This window comes from Cololabis saira, chromosome 9, assembly GCF_033807715.1.
Source record: "Cololabis saira isolate AMF1-May2022 chromosome 9, fColSai1.1, whole genome shotgun sequence".
Classification (NCBI taxonomy): domain Eukaryota; kingdom Metazoa; phylum Chordata; class Actinopteri; order Beloniformes; family Belonidae; genus Cololabis; species Cololabis saira.
This window is the reverse complement of record NC_084595.1, coordinates 27,912,991-27,933,418: the sequence shown is the minus strand read 5'-3', so window position 1 is coordinate 27,933,418 and position 20,428 is coordinate 27,912,991. Positions and strand designations below refer to the sequence as shown.

The 20,428-nt window shown below is 43.0% G+C and overlaps 1 protein-coding gene across 1 annotated transcript in view; it reads right to left on the bottom strand.

Annotated features, from left to right (window-relative positions):
* Positions 1–20,428, bottom strand: part of ssbp2a (single stranded DNA binding protein 2a) — a 71,493-nt gene that overhangs the window by 18,118 nt on the left and 32,947 nt on the right. The window contains exons 2-4 of the mRNA XM_061729023.1: positions 18,535–18,607; positions 14,802–14,863; positions 14,521–14,605 (exon numbers count right to left, since the gene is read on the bottom strand). Of these exons, the coding sequence (XP_061585007.1) occupies positions 14,521–14,605; positions 14,802–14,863; positions 18,535–18,607 (220 nt within the window). The remainder of the gene's footprint in view (positions 1–14,520; positions 14,606–14,801; positions 14,864–18,534; positions 18,608–20,428) is intronic.

Genomic DNA, 20,428 nt, shown 5'->3' with positions numbered 1-20,428 from the left:
TGGTCGATATTTGATAGTCCCTATTTTCTACTATAACTTTTGAATGGTTTGGTATAGAGAATCGTGGGTGGTGTCATCGGACTCAGTTTTGAGTCCTTGAACATAATTGCTGCAAATTAGCCCCGTCCCTTCATCTGATTGGTCGATATCTGATAGTTCCTACTTTCTGCCATAACTTTTGAATGGTTTGGTATAGAAGGTCATGGTGTCATCCGCTAAATGTCCAGGCCTGAAGAATCTACATGCAAGTCATACAAGCACTTCCACTGCAGCCTGAACGTGCACAAGGGTGCGAGGACCCGTTCATCGCTGCTTGCAGCTTTAATTATTTTTGTTTTCTGTCGTAGAGACTTGAGAGCTACTGAGGGAAAACGACATAACTTTAGGAACTCAGCTGATCTCGGGGGCGATCAATCACCCCGTCCTCCTCGTTATCCAGCATTAGCTCTTCTAAAAATGTATACAATTATCGATAGATAATAAAGTCACCACCATCCCTCAGAAACTCAATGCTCCTCCACAAATCTCTCTGCTGATGACATAATGTAATGGCAATCAGCAGTACATTCTCTGATCCAACTCCTTTGGTTGACGGCGCATCACCCTCCCGGTCCTCCATCTTTGAACACAAGATAAAAGTCATGCAGCAGAGCGGCTGCAGGTCTCTCACTTCCTTCATCTCTGATGGTACTAGGAGAGTAGTCCAGGTACACACAGGGCAGGTCATCCATCCATCACACAGTTTCGAACCAGCCACATTCACATGTTCTCTCATTTAAAAGTTACAGATGAACCATCTTTATAAACAGATCTGTGGACAGAATAAAAACTCTTATACCTGTTGACAACGGAGCATTACACATATAACAGCCGTTTAATCAAGCATGCCAGCGTTTGAAGAGTTTTACCTTCTTTGCTCATTGTTGTTCATTACTGTGTTCACTGTGAAACAACATGATTCTGTGAAATAAGTGTGACCACATCAGTTTAACGGTGTTACCTCATATTAGCTGCAACAATCCGGTGACCAGCAAGTTCATTTCGTCTTTCAAACACATCAGAAAATTACTGCAAATTGGACTTGTTAAATTCTTGTTTGCCAGCTCTGTTTAAATACGAGTTCCCAGTCAAGCTGAACGTACTCCGACACTTAACCCCCGATGACACAAGCGGTCCGCAGACTGTTACACACCGTTAATGAGTCTATCATTTACACCTCTCACACATCAGCATTTGCACCACTCTGACAAAGGGAAAGCGAGAAGATAAGAGGGACAGGGGAGCCGGTGGTTGTGCAGGCTACCACCATGTGCTCCTGTGCCCATTTTATTCTTATTTTATCATGCTCGGTCTGATAGAGTTCACTGCACCTTCAGCTTGTGAACAATTTCTGATTCCCACTATAAAAGACTGATTGTTCACAAATTAAATTCTCAACTCTGTAACTGAAAACAATCCTCCCTGTTTTCTGTAATGCGTTAGTTTTACCAAAGTACATCTCTAAGGAGTTCTACTTTGCTATGTATACTGTTGTACACACACGCTCTGGTTCTTTAATTAAAAGGCTATTTTTCTTTGTTTTTGTTTTGTTTTTTTTGCCGACCTGAATCTCTATGCAAAATAATTTGTTTCATAAATGATTCCAATTACCGCCTTTAAAGAGAACACCATAGTAAACCAGACATGCAGGATATCATAAAACAGCAATGCAATCTACAAAACGTTCACAAAGGGGTTCAATAAGGTTGAATAAAAAGATCAATGCAATGAAAACGTTTGTTCAAAAAGATGATACATGAATCCAGAAATTAAAAAGTGCTTTTCTTTTATGCTTTCCTGGTGCGTTTGGACAGCTGTAAATATATACAGCAAAATTAATTTACATTTGTGATAAAATGGTTAGATGCATCTTAATTTTGGTCTGGTACTGAATATGTTACCCTCTAATGGCCCTTTTCCACTAGTACCTACTCAGCGCGCTTATACCTGCCACGCCCCCGTCTTGCGCTTTTCCACTACGGGCCGAGGCGGGTGGAGCCGTGCCAAGATACTTTTTCTGTAACCATTCTGCCGAGGTTCTAAGCGTGTTGAGCCGGCACTATTTCTGACGTCATCACCCTCCACGCCACTGATTGGTCCGTCAGACGTTTGAATCAGGAAACGGGAGTCAGCGCGAGAGCGACTCGCGGCTCGCGGCGATTTTATTATACAGGGCAAAACGTCTGTTTGGTGATCCAACTCTGAGGTGCAGATGTTCATAAACCTGGTGACTGACGAGAGAATTAAAAAAGGGATGTAGACGGGCGATAAGGAACGACCAGATCTACCAGGAGCTGTTTTTTACTCTCAGCCGCTCGTGGCTCCAGCTGATTTTCTCAACAGCGCCGACACGAACAAAGGGGTTGTGCAATCGAGTACGTCACAGCAGCTTCACCCCAACCCGCCCACTTCTCACCTGGCTGTGGAAAAACAAACGAGGACAAAGCGGGTGGAGGCGGGATGAGGCGTGACGAGCCGAGTCGGGCCGAGTAGGTACTAGTGGAAAAGCGCCATAAAGGACTTGAGGTTTAGGCTCAGAGGTTCAGGGGTCATAAGATACAGTAGATTCATCAAACACACAAATGCAAACAACCCCTTCAGCACACACTTAACAATACTTTATTTATGAAAAAGGGAGATCATTACTAACAAACTTTCTCATCCCAGTACGTTTATAGACTGCCCCTCATCAATGCGTGTTCCTTGCTAGTGCACGACACGTGCGCTTTGGGTTTAGATGTGAACAAAGGTGGGAAGTCATTTTCATTCAATATTGCAGAGACTGAGAGTGATGCGTGAGTGGAATCTCAAAAGACCGTCTGTGTCTATCCTCTCCGCTGTCTGCTTTCTCCACTCCTCTGTCTTTCACAGGCACATAAACAAGCTCTCTCTTTTTTTGCATTCATATTCAACCCCTTTGTGCAATAATTAGTTTCTATCTCACACACACACACACACACACACACACACACACACACACACACACACACACACACACACACACACACACACACACACACACACACACACACACACAGACACACACACACACACACACACACACGTTTAAGTATTATTCTGGTCAAAGCCCACCTTCCTTTGTGTTGTCCAGAAACAATATCTCGTGTAACCAAACGTGTACATCCAAACATAAATAAGGGTCATACTGTATGTAACAACAGACACTAGATAATAAAATGCATCCCTTTATTGGGCACATAAGAACTCTACAACCCCATTTCAAAAAAGTTGCTCTGTAACAGTTTAATACAAAAATAACAGAATCAATGAACTAAATGAAATTTCAATGAGTAGAATACATATCAGATTTTAAAACTTAAGAAATTGGATTACTACTACTACTGTGAATTATGCCTAACCATATTTTGAGGTTTTGGAGGGAAACATGCTGCCGGACAAAGCTTTTTACAGAAAACTTTACTTACCGGTATATAACAAGAACAAATCCTATTCAGCAGCTATTACAGCATTTGGGGCCCATAATGGAAGAAACTGAGGGCTAAATTGACTTCTCAGCCTGACAAGCAAAACATGTTTGTTACTAACTCAAGGAGACAAAAGCCAAGAACATTAGCCTATACACTTTTTTTTTTTCATTGTCTGCACACATATTAATGGTTAATACCATGCTGGTAAAAACCTAAGGCATATATATGTGCATTGTTACTATATTTAATATATATATATATATATATATATATATATATATATATACTCATACAAACCCAGTGGGGTTTTTTTTGGGGGGGGGGTTGGGGGTTGGGGGGGGGGGGGGGGGGGGGGGTGACATCCGCTGCTAAACCAGGAAGCAAGAACACATGGAGGCACACGTCGAGCACTGGAAATCTGCAACAAAAACCACAAACGACACACGAAACCGACACGGAACCGACCAGAACACAAGCAGCAATCGACCCAAATCTCGATATCTGATCACAGTCTGAGCTAAACTACCGCGACTAACTAACCCCAAAAACTACAGAGCAAGCATGCAGGTGAACAAGCCACTGTGTATGTCTATGTGTGTGTGTATGTATATGTCTGTGTGGCTATGTGTGTGTGTGTGTGTGTGTGTGTGTGTATAAGTGTGTGTGTGTGTGTGTGTGTGTGTGTGGCTATGTGTTTGTATGTTCCGTGTGTATATGTATATGTTTGAGTGGCTGTATGTGTGTGTGTATGTGTGTGTGAGCGAGGGTGTATATGTATGTGTGGCTATGTGTGTGTGTGTGTGTGTGTGTGTGTGTATATGTGTGTGTGTGTGTGTGTGTGTGTGTGTGTGTGTGTGTGTGTGTGTGGCTATGTGTTTGTATGTTCCGTGTGTATATGTATATGTTTGAGTGGCTGTATGTGTGTGTGTATGTGTGTGTGAGCGAGGGTGTATATGTATGTGTGGCTATGTGTGTGTGTGTGTGTGTGTGTGTGTGTGTGTGTGTGTGTGTGTGTGTGTGTGTGTGTGTGTGTGTGTGTAATAATCCTATCAAAGCTCCACCTGAAGTGGATCTATAGTGGGGGAGGGGGGGGGGCAACCCCGCCACCCGGAACCACCAAGAACCCGGAACCCAGGCCACCAGCAACCCCACAGAGGGCGAGAAGAGGGCGGGAGGAAACCCAACGCCAGCGAGGTCCGCCCCCCTCCAGTGGCAGCCGAGCAGACCCGCGGGCAGGGCCCCCACGACTACGGGAAGAACATTATACACATGATATCTAGTTTTACTCCCGTTTCCAGTAAGGTGTCATGTTTCCATCCTCCCCTGTTGGAAATAGAGTCAATTTTAACAAAAGCAAAATTTTAGCATGTGTGCTGTTTGAAGCCCAGTCGACATGCCTTGGAGAAACTTTATTTGAGAGGATGCAGGGCATCTGTTTGGGTTAGCGCCGAGTCTGAAGGCCACATCAGGACCTACAAATGACACACAACAGAGGAAGGAAGTCCGTCCCTCCTCCCTCTTTTCCACTCCCTTCATCCTCTCAAATGCCATTAGTCCACTTCCTGAATAAGTAGGACGAAGGGGTGTATGCCATCATTCTGCATGACATGCAGTCACAAAAAAAACCCCTTATTCACCTCATGTACATGAAAGCATGAAGGCAGAAAAAGAGTGATATTGCATCAGTGTATAAAGCACAGAATGAGTGACTAGAATAAAAACTAAAAGGCCACACGGGACAATGTTAAAATACAATGTCTGGGAGGACAAAGGATTCTCTTTCATCATCCCAGACCTCTGGTGTTTAGCCATAACATACCCAAGCAACCAAACCCACGTAAAGAATCACTTCTGCTGAACCACGTCCCATTTTAAATTCTCTTATTCACTTCAAAGAGCAAGTCTAGGACAAATCTCAATCATTTGATGATGGTGGTGAAGATGATGATGGCGATGAGACTTACAAAAAGCAGATCCGTCACAATGTGTGTTTCACTGTGTCTTTGTCCTCTCTCCCTCACTCTGTCCCCATTTCCTGTCCAACTACTGTCAAAAAAGGCCACTGAAGTCAGAAAAATCTCAAAAAGAAAACCTGTAAGACTGTCATGTCCTAATCCATGATTATATTTTCTCTCAAGGTGGCCCAATACCCGATTATTCCTAATTAGGGTCATATGCACCTGCTGGAGCGTATCCCACTTCTTTTTGGCCAAAAGGCCGGGGTAAACCTGGGCAGGTTATCAGTCCATCACAGGGCTACATACAGAAACAGCCACACACACGTTCCGTCATTCCTATGGACAACTCAGAGTCACATTCATGTTTTTGGACAGTGGGAGGAAACCGGAGGACCTGGGGAAAGGAATCCTGGCTCCCTGTAGAGGTGCATGTCTTCTGAGTTGTAGGCTAGGCTTAGCGGGCTCCTCGGGTCACAGGCGGAGCCTGGCAGTCTCCTGCTTTCACACGTGGTCTTCATCAGGACTCATCAACACTCCTTAAGGAACAACAGGAACACCAGTCTTCTCCAGATTGTTATACCGTCTCAGTGGTAATCAGGCCGAATTTTGTGTCCCGTCGCTCTCAGCAGCTTTGTGGTGAAGTACTCATCCCTCTCTCTCTGTCGTACAGTGTGCTGATCTCTGGAAGTATTGTTCCTTGGTGTGCTTAACTGTGACCTTTTTAATGTCCTCTCACTCCCTGGTTGGATCCTCTCCCTGAACCAGTCACAGCCTACTACTGCCTACTCGCCCTCCGTCAACCCGTGCACCACCCATCACAGCCGCAGATCCACCTCCTCACAACGTTGGTCTCCACCGGAAACACTCACTCACCCAGCTCTGGACCTAAACATCCATCCTTCATCGCTCCAGCAACTACCTGTTACACTGCATTTGAATCTGTTCGTGTTCTGGCTTAAGCTTGCTGTGGCACACGCAGCACAGGGAGACCATGAAAACTCCACCCTCGAAGGCCGGAATTCACTATTCTGTGTTTTTCATTCCAGGCGTTATTGTCTCCATCCCTCAGAATCGCTGCAGTCTCCATCACATTTGACAACACGTCGTCTTGCACAACAGAATTCCCGGCAGCGTCTGACCCTCTCTCATGTAACATTACAGCTGATTACCTGGTAAAATGGAAGCACAAAGCTAATTTACTTGCTCTCGCTGGGCAATTACAGGTGGGGTGATATGAGCGCACAAGGGGTGACAGCGAAAGGGGGCCGCTGGCTGTGTCTCCTTTATCACTGAAGTCATTATCGACTCTTGTAAACATCCCCATGGCTGTGAAGAGCCAAGTGAGGCGGAGCCACAGGTTGATGCAGAGTTGAAAATAATAGCCACTTTGTTGCAGGGGAGTCACATCTCTCCTGTTACCATCTTTCGTTATTCAGTGACACCAGAGCAGATAAGGGAGATGAACTGAACACAGGAAAGACAGATTTAAATGTCACAGCTGGAGATGAAGAGGGAGCAATATCAAGGTCTTTTCTATCTGGTACATCATTGCAGAGGTTCAATATTGATTCACATAAATACAAGCAGCATTTAATAGAATTATTCTTTTTTTTTGAAATGCAAATGCAAAGATCCAAAAAACGTTCAAAATCGCACGTTTACAAACCCAAGGGACAATTAGAGAAAGTTGTCACATCTTGTGGTCCTTCCAGAGCTGGGACACCAGACACAAAAGACAACAGCAGATAAGAGCTGAGTGTCAACAACAGCAAAGGAACCACAGAGGTTAGTTGGGGTCAAAGAGATAACATGCCAGTCTGATCGTGTCAGCGTTCTCTCTTCGCCCTCCTACTTTCCATTCGTAGATCTGCCACCGCTTGTACGGCTCATTGTCCAGATCATTCACTTCCAATTCATTTACACACATAACCTATGAGGCCGCTGCTGTGAAAATCTGTGCAACATTTCAATACATTTTCACTGAGATGGAGCAGTAAAGACGTAACTATTTCATCCCAGTCTCTTGTGAGTAAGGATTTCAGGAAAATTAACTCTGTCTAGAGCTGGAAATAAACAAAACACTTTTTTTTTTTTTTCTTTTACATTTAGAAGACTCCAAAGCGACATACAATTGAACATGCATGGTATTTGACACAGGAGTCGTGTCACAGAGAGAACGATTGTATCCATCTCTAACCAAAGCTCCAGCTTTATACCATCTTCATCTACTTTCATGCATCAAAAATATGTGTTTGTTGGATCAGAATAAATACTGAGATAATGTCCCGATGAACCTTAAATTAAAAAAAGTTTTAAAGGCATTGTGACATCATTTTTAACATGCTTTTAACACTATTAAAAGTCTTGGCCAACATCCCTCAAATGTGTCTAAAAGAGTGTAACAAGAAAAACTTCACTCTAGTACTCCATTCCTGGCTTTTTATGACAGTGTTTTTTTGCGCCGTGAAAAACGCTTCCTTTTCCCCCTTTCCTGTCAATCATTGCGCCGCTCCTCCTCCAAACCTCCTCCTCCAGCCATACGCTCACAGCGGCGTCGGAGAGTTAAGCCGGGAGCGACAGGCGAAGCATGCACGGAAAAGCAGCAGGGTTTATACGTAACGACCCGCCACCAAACCAGATGAGCCGTTTTTGCATAGTTATGCGGAAAATCCCAGAAAGCACACAATACACTGAATGTTAAAAGTTCGCTGTTTTTTGGGTGTAATTGATGTCAAGACACCCAACAAAACACAAAAAATCAAGAAAAATGTGTTTTTCATGTCACAATACCTTTAAGAAATTTGAAGGAAGAAAATAAACATAACCACCTTCGTAGACTCTCCCACATCTCCAGTGTCTTTTCATTGTTAAGGTTACAGAAGAAGTGGGATGTTGCTGTGAGAACAGAGGGATGTACTAGCAGTAACTCCTTTAACACGTCAAGACAGAGGATTTGGACAGGTGTGTTTTGTGATACACTGCATACACTATGTACCTGGACACAGACACAATATGATACTACTGTAAAGCCTGCTACGTGCATGCAAAGAATGAAAATATGGGGTTTCAATGTAACTAAGGATCCTGTATCATAGCAACATGTCTGACTTTCGCAACAAAGAAAACCTGCTGGAGAATCGATTGAGAATCCGCTGAGTTGTGGTCGTTTACATTCCTTTTAAAGTGTGCGGAGATGACTGCGATGGCATCCACATGGCTCATCAGCTCCTATAGGCGGCAGCAGTCAATGCGGCGTCTATTCTTCATTCTGTCTATGCTTCTAGCATCCAGGCAGCAGTGATAACCCTTAAGCCACCATGCCACATTAGTTCATGGGTAAAGTTGCATTTGTGATATTAGGTGCATTTCCAGGTCAGGATAAACCCGTTGGATTTATGTTGACATGAGAGTGCTGAACGTAATTTAGAAAAGCAGATCAGCAGAAACCCCATGGTAGTTGCTGGTGGCCGATCTCCTGAATACCTCTCCTACTCCAGGAACATTTTCGCCCAAATAAAAGTTCCTGAAGACCACTTCTGCAGAGCCCTTCCTAGTAATGGAGACACGTGAACGATCCACCCCCAAAACAAGCTACCTGGAACCCCCGCTAATGGAAATGCACCTATTAATAATAGTGGCAGCGTTACTTAGAAAATCACCAGTAACTACATGGTACTCTCCCGTATCTCGGATTTTTCCCAAACTCACACTTTCTTGTCTTTCCTGCTCTGAATTAACCTCCTCTTTCCACTCTGCAGAGCAGGCTCATCTCTGTCACTGCCAACCAGGCAAAATGTGCATATATCAACTTCACACAAACACTTCAACTTGGCATGTTTAAACATGCGTTAGACATGACTCAGCATCATGCACCGATGGAAAATGCACTCCTTTGAGACCAAAGGGTTGCGTGCAACAGGCCAACAAAAAAGGAAGCGTCAAACGTAAAGAGGAATGCAGAAGGCAGGAGAAGAGGGCAGAGAAAGGCACAGGGAATGGAGAATGGAAAAAAACTGCTGATGTGAAAGAGATGGGATGAAGCAGTGTGGAGTAAGAAGGGGACAAGCAGGGGAAACAGAGCGAGTGACTATAATGATTTTTCAAAAAAAAAAGTGCTATGGTGTAGAGTCCTTAACAGTGAAATTGCCTTTGTTTTGTAATAAAAAAAAATCTTTTGAGTTTGTGACGACCCTTTCCATCTCTTCTCAACCTGTGGAAATTCCTGTTCTTTTTCTCCCCTGTCTCCCTCCTCACTTGGCTCGCTCTTCATTGCCATGGCAATAATGTTACAGTGAGTCACCTCCACATCTCCCTCCTCCTCAACACAGCCAAGAGGAACATGGGACTGAGTAAGAGAGACAGTCAGAGAGACATGGACAGAGACAAAGAGAGAAAGAGGGAGGGTTGGGGCGCAGTTTCCCTGGAAACAGCACATGGGGGTCTCTCCGTAACCCCCATTGGTTCTCTACTGGTTGAAATCAGCTAGTTATGAACACATGAACAGAGTTTCTGTTACCAGGTTGTCTCAGATTGTCTATGTAATCTCTCTTTGTCTGGATCTCGGGATGTCTGGATCTCTGCATCCATCCATCTGCAAGTCCTCAAAAGTATATATTATATTATATATTCAGCACAGTCTTAAAAAAAAAATAATATTGATAATAAAATAAATAGTGTTGCTGACCTCACAAATACTGGGAGTTGCTGGGAGGCTGAGATGACAAACTCAGTGGAGAAAACAGAGTTGCTAGGGGGAAGTTGGATTCTTGAGTTGGGATATTTATGATTAAATCTAGACTCCTAAGAGTCTCAAAATTGTATCATTTTAATTGCTGAAAAATGGAATTGGGGGGCTGTGGGTGTTTTAGAGAGTAATAATGGCAATCTCCCGCTCGTGTTTGGATATTTCCAGCGTGCAAGTGTAAATTTTACATGGAAAAGGTCAACTCATATTAACATTCTTGTGGTGCAGCCGGAAAACTAAAAACTAATTCTTAATTATTTGAAGACGGTCACATTTTACCTGAAGATATTAACGTCGCCAAATGTTGCTAATAAAGGATAAGACCCTTTTTTACGACACATTCATAGCTACGCATTGGCAAACAACAACTGTACAAAGAGGACCATTAAGAAAAAGAAACAATAATAATGTTCTAGTCCTACGTTCTGTTTGTTATGAAGAGGTGAGTTTCAGTTAAACAGTCTTTCAGGTGAGCAGATGGACAGAACACCACTCTTAATACATGTGCAGTATAAATCAGTATATCAGAGTGTGAGCGCAGCTGTTAAATACAGTTTGAACGTGTGAGTCGGGGAGTGTAAATGTAAGATGTGGGAGCATCAAACTGAACATATTATTAAAGGGGTTTGCTCTTGGCGCTGCTTCCTGATCTCCTTTTCCCCTCTAACTGCCTTGTGCCCGCTCTCTCCCACATGATGCCATACAATGACAGCAGCTCCCCTTGCTATAACACCAAACTCTAACACTTTTGTCTGTCTACTGCTCATTTCATGGCTGCTTGAATGCCACTTCCTCCATCTGTCACACTCAATGTTAATCTTAACGTAGTTTAGCCTTGTGCAGGAAGCCAGCAAGGCTTCAATGTCACCATCGTCACTGCAGTTTTAACAGGACAGAAAAATCTCGTTTGGTCACATCTACTAGGACCTCTTAAAAAAAAACCTTTAAAAATACCCTAATTAATTGATGAATTAGTATATCAGTAGACAATTAATAAACTGATGTGGGATGTAAGATACTTTAAGAGGATTTTATGTTTCAGGTTGATGCAAGCCTGAAGGCGTTTTCTACAGTGCAGCCGACACTGATAACAATACTGATGAAATGGTTACCTCTCCAGGATGGTGACAGTTAGGACAGACTTCAAATTACATGTGTTTTTTTCTAAATGAATAGACTCATATAAATTAATCATGAGAAATATCTTCTGTGTCTACTTGTTTTCAGTTTGCACTTGTAGTTGTTTGATTATTATTTTTTTCCTTCAATGAGAATCTATCAACGGTTCACACACTGATAAGCAAGCCCATGGCTTTAAAAAAAAAAAAAAAAGAAAAAAACAACCATGGGCTTGGTTCTGTTACAGCACGCTCTTATCTGGAGGCTGCACCAGTGCGACCAGTACAACTGTCAGATTGTCAGAATCTCCTGAAATCAGAAGTCAGCCATCTCTGCGACTTTTGAGGTCAAATTTCTCTCTGGGGAAAATATGTTCTAAGTTGCACACAAAAAAAAAAAACCACATTCACACATTAAAGTATTTAAACATGTTTTTCTAGAAAAAGCTTTATGTGTTCTCGCTCAACATTTCAAGCTGCTGCATCATGAAAACAACACAGAAGTTAGTTTACTGTGAACAGGAAACTCCCGTCCTTCATTCAAAAATCAGCTTGAAATATTACATTCAATCACACAGGACTGTAATTTTCATTTTGATCCATTCTTATGTTGTTATGCTGTTTTCATATCAGGGTACACGTTGAAATGCACTAAAAAACAAAACAAGAAAACTGTTCAGAAAACAATACTCTTCAAAGAGAAAGACAATTTTTACTTTTGTCTCCAATAAGGTAATTTCTGAGCCGATAATTTAAAAATAGCTTGTTTTTCTGACTCCATGAGCCCGGGTAAATGGAAAGAGCTCATTTAGTATTGAGTACACAATTTACAAAGCACTTAACAGAACTGAAAACGGCCTATCTGATGCATGAAAAGCCTTGTCTGGAAATCAATAACATTGTATCTCCCTTTGCTTTCAGTGTTTTCTGTCTTCCCTTTTTGACATTATATTCCTGGTTTGATGTCTTAGAAGATTCAAATCTAGTTGGTAGCTTATTATCTGCCTCTGCGTCAACTAAAGCCATGCAAGATGCTAAACACCCTTAAACAAAACATGAAAACACGAATGAAACCGCTTACCTAAACCAGATTTACACAAAGCCAACTGCATCTAGAATAGATCATTAAAACTAGGATAAGCCGGGAAATGAAGCCAAAAAGTCCTGCCACAATCCCATCCATTATCAGAGGAAAGGGACAAAAGGATGATGCAAGTGAGCTCCTACATTTCCCAAGCATTAATTAGGACTTCAGTCAGTAATTAGCTATGTGAAAATAATTACCGTGAAAATGTCTGATTGAATTCTCCCATCAGTCTTAAAGTCAGGAGACTGACAGAGACGCAGGAGTCAAATTAAGGCTTGCTACTTTCTCTAACAACATCCAACGCAGTTGTCCCCTCATTGTGCTTTAATTGAGTGGCAGATCTGTGGTTACAATCTCTGATTGGATCCGAAAAGAGGTACAGCACCAGAGCAGCTGATTGAAAGTGACCTTGTACTAATTACAATTGGTTTAATTATAATTCTCTGATTGAAGCTCAGCAGGAATGTAAGAATACGATCCTGCTGTTGGCCTTTATTAATGACTTTAAGAAGAATTTCAGAATTAAATTGATTCTGATAAGTAAAAAAAAAAAAAAAAAAGAAACAACCAAAAAACTAAATAAAGATACTCTACCAGCATCTTGAGTACAATGAAATGTAATTACTCTAACTAATGTTTGTGTTTGGATTTGAGATGTTTTAGAAAAAGGAGTGCCTGTCTTTTGTCCCTTTTTTGTCATCTTTCTTCTGTTTCTCTTTCCTCTTGTTGCTCCTCGTCTCACAGGGCTGAGGTCGTGATGCCCTCCAGCTCTCTTCCCTGAGCCAGGATGACATCATCACACCACTGCCTCGTCCTCACACAGCCTATTCATCACTCTGATCATCGTCCCCAGCATCACCTGCACATGTTTGCACACACACACACACAAGCACACACACGCGCCTGACGGCAAGAAGATGAAAGAGAAAAAAGCCCCCACAAGATCTACGAGACTGCAAGCTTAAAAGGAAAGCGTGAACGAGCCGCAGAGAGGGAGAAGATCTTGCTGGGGCAGGCAGAACCGTCCTGACCTGCGCACTTCCAACAATACGTCTCAATAAAGCATCGGACAGACAAACGTGATGAGTCAGACTTATGGATACAGAGGGAAAACAACAAGATAAAAAGAAGAGAGAGAAGAATCTTTCTTCCCCTCAAACACCTTGAAAACCCCACAGAGGCGAGCCGCACTTCCTCCCTCTATGTCACAAGTTAATCTAAAACTTCCCAGCTCTGACGCTGCACGCTGCATTCCAGTTACTGGATGGCGGATGGCTCTATCAACCCATGAATCGATATGTGGGAATCACAGCAGCGAGGAACAGTCATGCTGAGAAAACACAGCAATAAGTAATGTTTCCATCACGCTGGCTGCTGGCTTCCTGCACAGCCTGCTCTTCAGGGCAATGTTCTGACAGAATTACACTTTATATGCATCTGCAGCATTTAGGGCTCACTAATGGGAATCACAGACAAGCGCAAAGCATCATGGTATGTCCCCACACGCACACTCACACTCACACGCACACACACACACACACGCAAATGATGAGAGATGAAACCATTTCTGTTTATGTTGCTTGTTTAAAGTGTATGTTTTAATCATGCAACAGGAAACTCGCTGCTAATTTTGTTTCTAATGTTGCAATATTAAAACTTAAATTCCTGAATCAAAATCAAAGTTTCAATGTTTTCAAACAAGTGTGTAATGTAAACCAAGTGACCCTCTTACTTTGTCCAGACCAATATTGCAAGATGTTATTTCATGATATTTGCATATGCCATTTCCTACAGTGCAAGCATTTACACTTGTTCACACATGTACTACATGTACAACTACTATAATTTTACACACATTGTTTGCAGAGACTGTGTGTGTCAGCGCGAATGTCTGCATTTGACTTCATGTGGAATCTCCCCGGGCATTTTCCCAACTAAGGTGAACTAAAGGAATTTTAATGATTTAATTGGACTACCTTAGAATGAAATAGATCCTGATGTCATATTTATTGTATTTATATATTTAAATGCTTAACACTGTGCATCTAGGCATCAAACACAATCCGTCCCTTATCCTACTTTCAGCCTGATTTCCAGGTAAAGCAAGAGAAGAGCGCAGACTCACATAGTCATGGAAAGCCTTGGCCTCACTGGAGTGTTCACATGTGTCTCGTCTCTCTGGAGCAGCACAGTACAGGTCCCAGAACACACTACCACATGAAGACAGAGAGAAAAAAACTCAAGCAAGACATAGCAGCATTATATATTTTCAAAAGAGCATCAAAATTATGTTTCTTATGATGGCCATTGCTGAGAAAAATTACAATACATTACAATACAGCTTCTTGGGCAAAAACATGAATTGAAGAAATATCTGAAACAGTTAGCCATAAAAACAACACTCACCACCACCATGAATGGAGGAACCCCGGAGGCTCTCCTAATGTGATGTTCTTTTCCCATCGGATCTTGACAGACAGAGAGAGGGAGAGAGAACTTGACAATGAAAATCTACCTGATATTTAAATTACATGGTTAAAAAGGTCAGGAGGGTGCAGGGGAATTATTATACGGCATACCATTAGGTAATCATGTTTTGGTTCTCTTGGATTCTTAAGTGGATAAGTGAGTCTCTGTGTGTCTGCAAGCTCATCATCACACCAGTGTGAATGTGTACATGTATAAATGTAAGTCTGTGTGTTTCAGAGGATGAGATCAGAGACATGTACCAGCCTGAGGAGCCCAGTGAAACCTTTGAACAGCCCACGCACCGCTCCGTCTGCTCCTCGCGGCGTCTTTTCTTCTGCTACCAGACCTTCCTTGTTTACTTCTTTCTAACCAGATGACTGATTTCGATCTTGTTGTTTTCTTAGCAGTAAAATATGTCTTCCTTTCTTTTCCCTTTATTATTCATTTTCTATTCCTTCTCAATAAGGTGTAAATGGGTTGGAGTGTTTGTGAAATGTCTTTTTGTCACTTTTTGTCTCATGAAGAACAGATTTCCGATAACTTAAAGAAGAATACCAACCGTCATCACAGGGAGACAAAGAAAAGGCAATACCGTGTAAACTTGCAAGCAATGCTTTCGTAAAGACTTTTATCTAGAAACATTGCACCATATAAATAAATAAGACTTGATGTCATTTTAATTCAATAAGACCACTTATCCACTAATCTGCTAATGTTTCCCTTAAAACTTGGAACTGTTACACTCATAGGTCACATCCCATCTTATTTAAAACATATGCATCAACTCTGTTAAAAAAAAAGAAGCAAAAACCACCGAGTGAGAGCAAAAAAATTATAGCAAATGAAATCAATCTGCAGAACCTGATGTTCTGCTGAGGTCACCCCATAAAAACAGAAAAAAAAAAAAAAGTTGCTTGTTTACTTTTGCGTGGGTTCTCTCCGGGTACTCCGGCTTCCTCCCACAGTCCAAAAACATGCGTATTAGGTTAATTGGTGATTCTAAATTGCCCGTAGGTGTGAGCGTGAATGTGGTTGTGAGCATGGTTTGTGTGTTTATATGTGGCCCTGTGATGGACTGGTGACCTGTCCAGGGTGTAACCCCTGCCTCTCACCTGAAATGAGCTGGGATAGACTCCAGCAGACCCCCGTGACCCCGCAAGGGATAAAGCGGTTATAGAAAATGGATGGATGGATGGATGGATGTTTACTTTAAAGGAGCATGAGGCTCCTTTTAAGAAATGAGACTCTATAGCGCCACCCTTCGCCACAACGGCCATCGGTGGTACTGCAGCCAACAGTGAAGCCGGCACGGGAGAACGGGGAGAACGTGCATGCAGCGTCATTTGACGTCACATCCGCAGGGCAGCGCGGGAAAAGCGGCCTCCGAATTGCAGCACATTTTGCAGCTCACTCTTTTTGGTTTGGAACGCTTCATCTGACATTATTACTAGAAAAATTAAAACGTATACAATTTTTTTTCATAAATCCAGCCTCAAGCTCCTTTAACCATCAACATTTCCTCATGCACAGGTTTAAATGTGCATCAAACATGTAGTACCCTGGTCTATAAGATAGTATTGTGTGTCGGTCAGTTAAAACTTTGAGTGCCGAAGGGTTCAGACAGACCGCCTGAACCCCTTTTCTATTCCATCAGTTTAGTTTTCCTGACATCACCCACCAGTAGACAAGTCATAGAAATCACACATGTGTTCGTATATAAAGACACAGGGCTTTCTGTAACCATTACGGGCAAACTTTGATGGAAAACCTTCTGAAATCCAACCAGTCAGAAAACAATTAAGACAATATCATGAAGTTTAAAGAAGTAATTTAAAGAAGACTTTTTGGAGTAATGACTGACAGAAGGCTAATGTAGAAATACACCAGATGAGACGAAGATGACTGGAAATAGTTTTCCGATGTTGACTTGAATTTGCCTCTCCTGTGTTGATACTTTTAAATGTTTCATAAGGATAGACGAATAAAACTATTGCAGCAGTGTGAACAAGCACTGAAATAACAGGAAAAGCTGAATCACTGCAATTTCAATCAGGCCATCCTGACCTCAGCTGCAGATCAGACGCATTGACTTTTCAGAAGGAATGTGCTGCTTTGAAGTTTTTTGGAGGGGAGGGTCATGAGCTGCCTCTATTTGTTTCTCTCACATTTTTAACAGTTCTTGCAAATTAATCAGTTCATCTGAAACAAAGACAGCCAGTAACTTCCACATGTGCCATTGCAAATAGTGATTTACTTTATTTCGCCTGCTGAACTGGCACCAAAAAAAAAAAAGATGTAGTGAGCAGGTCGTCCCTCATTTCTCTGATCTAATTGGCAGCAGCCCAGTCCAAACAAGATTATGCACGGTTCAGGTCAGGACACTTTTGACTGTACTCCTTTATTCACGCTGTCATCTGGGGAGTGTGGAAAAGAAAAGCACAGACTGTACCCGCATATTCTGCCTTCTTGTGGTGTGTTTCCCTCCAAGGTTCTTTCATTTACCTCCAACAGGCTACTGTGAGACCCTGGCGTGATTACTGGCAGATGTAGCTAGATGCTGCAGGGCTGCAGATTTCCATCTACCCATATAAAACCGGATTTTTTCAAGGTTCAAGAACATATTTGACTATAACTGGGCCATCGCTTAGGTGTGATAGGATTAAGTGATTTCTTTTTGCATGTTGCTCGGTCTGTTTGTGATTTGGTATTTATGTGAAGGTATCTGGGTCTGATTTGTGAATCGCCATTGTGGCTCTGTTTCCTGAGCCTGAGGATATGCTATGAACTGATGTGGATGATAAAAGTCAAAAACAGGCTCTTAAAGCCTTGTTTTACTCCACCCCACTATTCCAGGGAGGGCTGCATTTTAGTGAAATGTTTACCCAGCATGCACCCATATGGGAGAATACGAATTGTACACGAGTGGCTGTGTTTATACTTGTTGCACTCCTGGCTAATGCGTTCCCACACTTGAATGTGACACCGCCTATCCTTTTTATCTCCTGGATCTGCAGAACGGAGAGCAAGCGATATGGCAGATAGGAAAGGGTGTCAGAGAGACAGTGAGGTGTGTATGTGCATGCGCACAGAACACACACTAACTCAGAGTGATGAGAATCTGTGCCAGCTGATGAGGTAACCTTTTCCATCCCCCTCCCTTTGTTCTCCTCTTCCTCTGGCCGATGTACAACAAGCCTCTAGCTGCTGTCTTCAACATTGTAATTTGCAATCATTTACAGTGAAGCACAATAGTCAAGTGGCCTCATTTTGACCCTGCCACCTTTTTACCCTGCTGCATTTAAGTGAGGATAAACTTGCATTGGAAGAAGGGAGCGGGGCGATACCACAAAGAGAGGAAGATGAGGAATGAAAATGAAAAAGAATGCTGTGTGAACCAGACAATGATGTCAGCCCAAGCCATCCGCTAAGCGTCGTAACTGCTCCGGTGCTCCGGTTCCAGTCCTACTAACAGCAGCCCTAATGTTAAAATGCCTCTCTGCTGCAGCACTCGGTTGGCTCAGCACCAAGGCCCGGCTAATCCAGTTAGCTGCTACACTTACTGGACTTACTGTATGAGGCGACCCTTCAGGATAGACACACACAGTACGAGACCTACAGGCTGACACACACACACACGTACACAAATACAGGAAGCATTTCTGTCACTTACCTCTGAGAGAAAGGTCTGTGCTGACTTCTGTGCTCCTACATGCAGCAGGTACTCGTACACATAAAGAGCCAACCTGCACAAAGGAAAAAAACAGGACAACCATGAATTGGACTTTACTGAGAGTGATGTTAAACAAGGACATAAACATCCATACGTGACTAAAGACTCTTCTCGGGACTGCCGAACGCCAGACAACAGGCAGGGTAACATTTTAACACAAATTCTTCCAACGCGGTGCTGAATGTTTAGTCCACCTGTGCGAGGAACAAACATAATGAAAGTGGGACTTGTGGGTAATGGTGTGATATGTGGTACCAAACTGTGAATCACCTCAGCTACGTGGCCGGAGTTCCTCCGTGGACTTAATTACAGCCTCGGACTGTTAGTCAACGCTCATCTTATTTTGTCTGTGCTTCTACAACCAGGAACTCACGAAAGAGAGTTTACCTCCTCACAAGTTTACCACCAACATTTAGAGACCAAGGGTGCTTTCACACCTGTCCTGTTTGGAGCAGTTGTTCCGAAACAGGGAGCGTTTCCCCCTAAAGATCACTTCATTTGGTATATGTGAACACTACGGAGCCCGTTTGGTGACATTTGAAAAAAATAAAATAAAGCGTGGCCACGCATTAATAACTCGTGGTCACGAGTTAATATCTCCTGGCTACAAGATAATCAATGCGTGGCCATGAGTTATTAATGCGTGGCCACGCATTATGTATCTCGTGCCCGCGCATTATTTTACTCGTGGATGGCATTATAACCTACTGTCTGGACTTCGTGGATGCAACTTCCCTGGTGGGATGGTTATTCATCATTAATAACGGTAATTATAGTCTATTAAAGAGCAAGAGTATTGTCATGGTGAGTGTAGTAATAACATGTGACATTTGAAAAAAAAAAAAAAAACTCGTGGCCACGCATTATTTTATTTTTTTTCAAATGTCACCAGAGGGGCTCCGTAGAACACAGCAATCGCGCTCGGATGAGGCACAAAGCAAGCGAGCCGAAATCGCCTAGGAGAGGTGGTCTCGACTCGCTTCCACCCGAGACCTGGAGCGGTGCGTTCGGAGTGAGAACATAATCGACACAGCAACCAACCAAACTCCATTCATAGTGTATACCGCGTGTATACCGCGGCGCAAGGAGAAAAGTTGGCGCAGCCTCCACCACCTTCTGTCCTATTGGACACAACTTTCTCTCTTCTCCCTTCTCTCCTATTAGACATGCCGAGATGTCGTCACAGCGCAGTACGGTGAAATAAAACATTTTTCAATTCGGGCAGGCAGGCGGTAGCACATACACCAGCGGCGGTCTGCGCTTTGCGCCCTGTAAGCGAAAGGGGCTTGTTGAGTATGGAAGAGGAAACTCCTTCCGCGTTCATTTCTGACCAATGAGAGAACCGTTGGTTTGCGCATGGAATTTTTTAACAGCTTTGAACGGCTACAGACGCTTGCCTTGTGAACACAAACGCCACAAACGAAAAACGAAACAACTGTATCGATTTAGCCCCTGAATCGGAACAAAACAAATGGGCCACAGGTCTGAAAGCACCCTTAAAGAGTGTCAGTGTGTAGTGACTTTCCAGGCTAAGGATGATGGCCCCAGGCCCTCTGATTCTGGCCCAGGCCTCTTGTCGGTTGGGGGTGCGGCCCCTGTGGGGGGTGCGGCCCTGGGCTGCCTCTTGGCTGGTCTCCCTGCCATGGGTGGGGACGGCTGGTGGTCCCTTGCCCATGGGGGTCAAGGGAGGAGGGCGGCGGTGTTGGCAGTGAGGATGATAAAGATGACGTTACGGTTTGTTGTACTACTAGTTATAATACCAGCAATAATTATACTAGGATGGGTAATATTGTTATTATTAGGCTGATGGTTGTTGTTTCTGTAGATGTTTTTT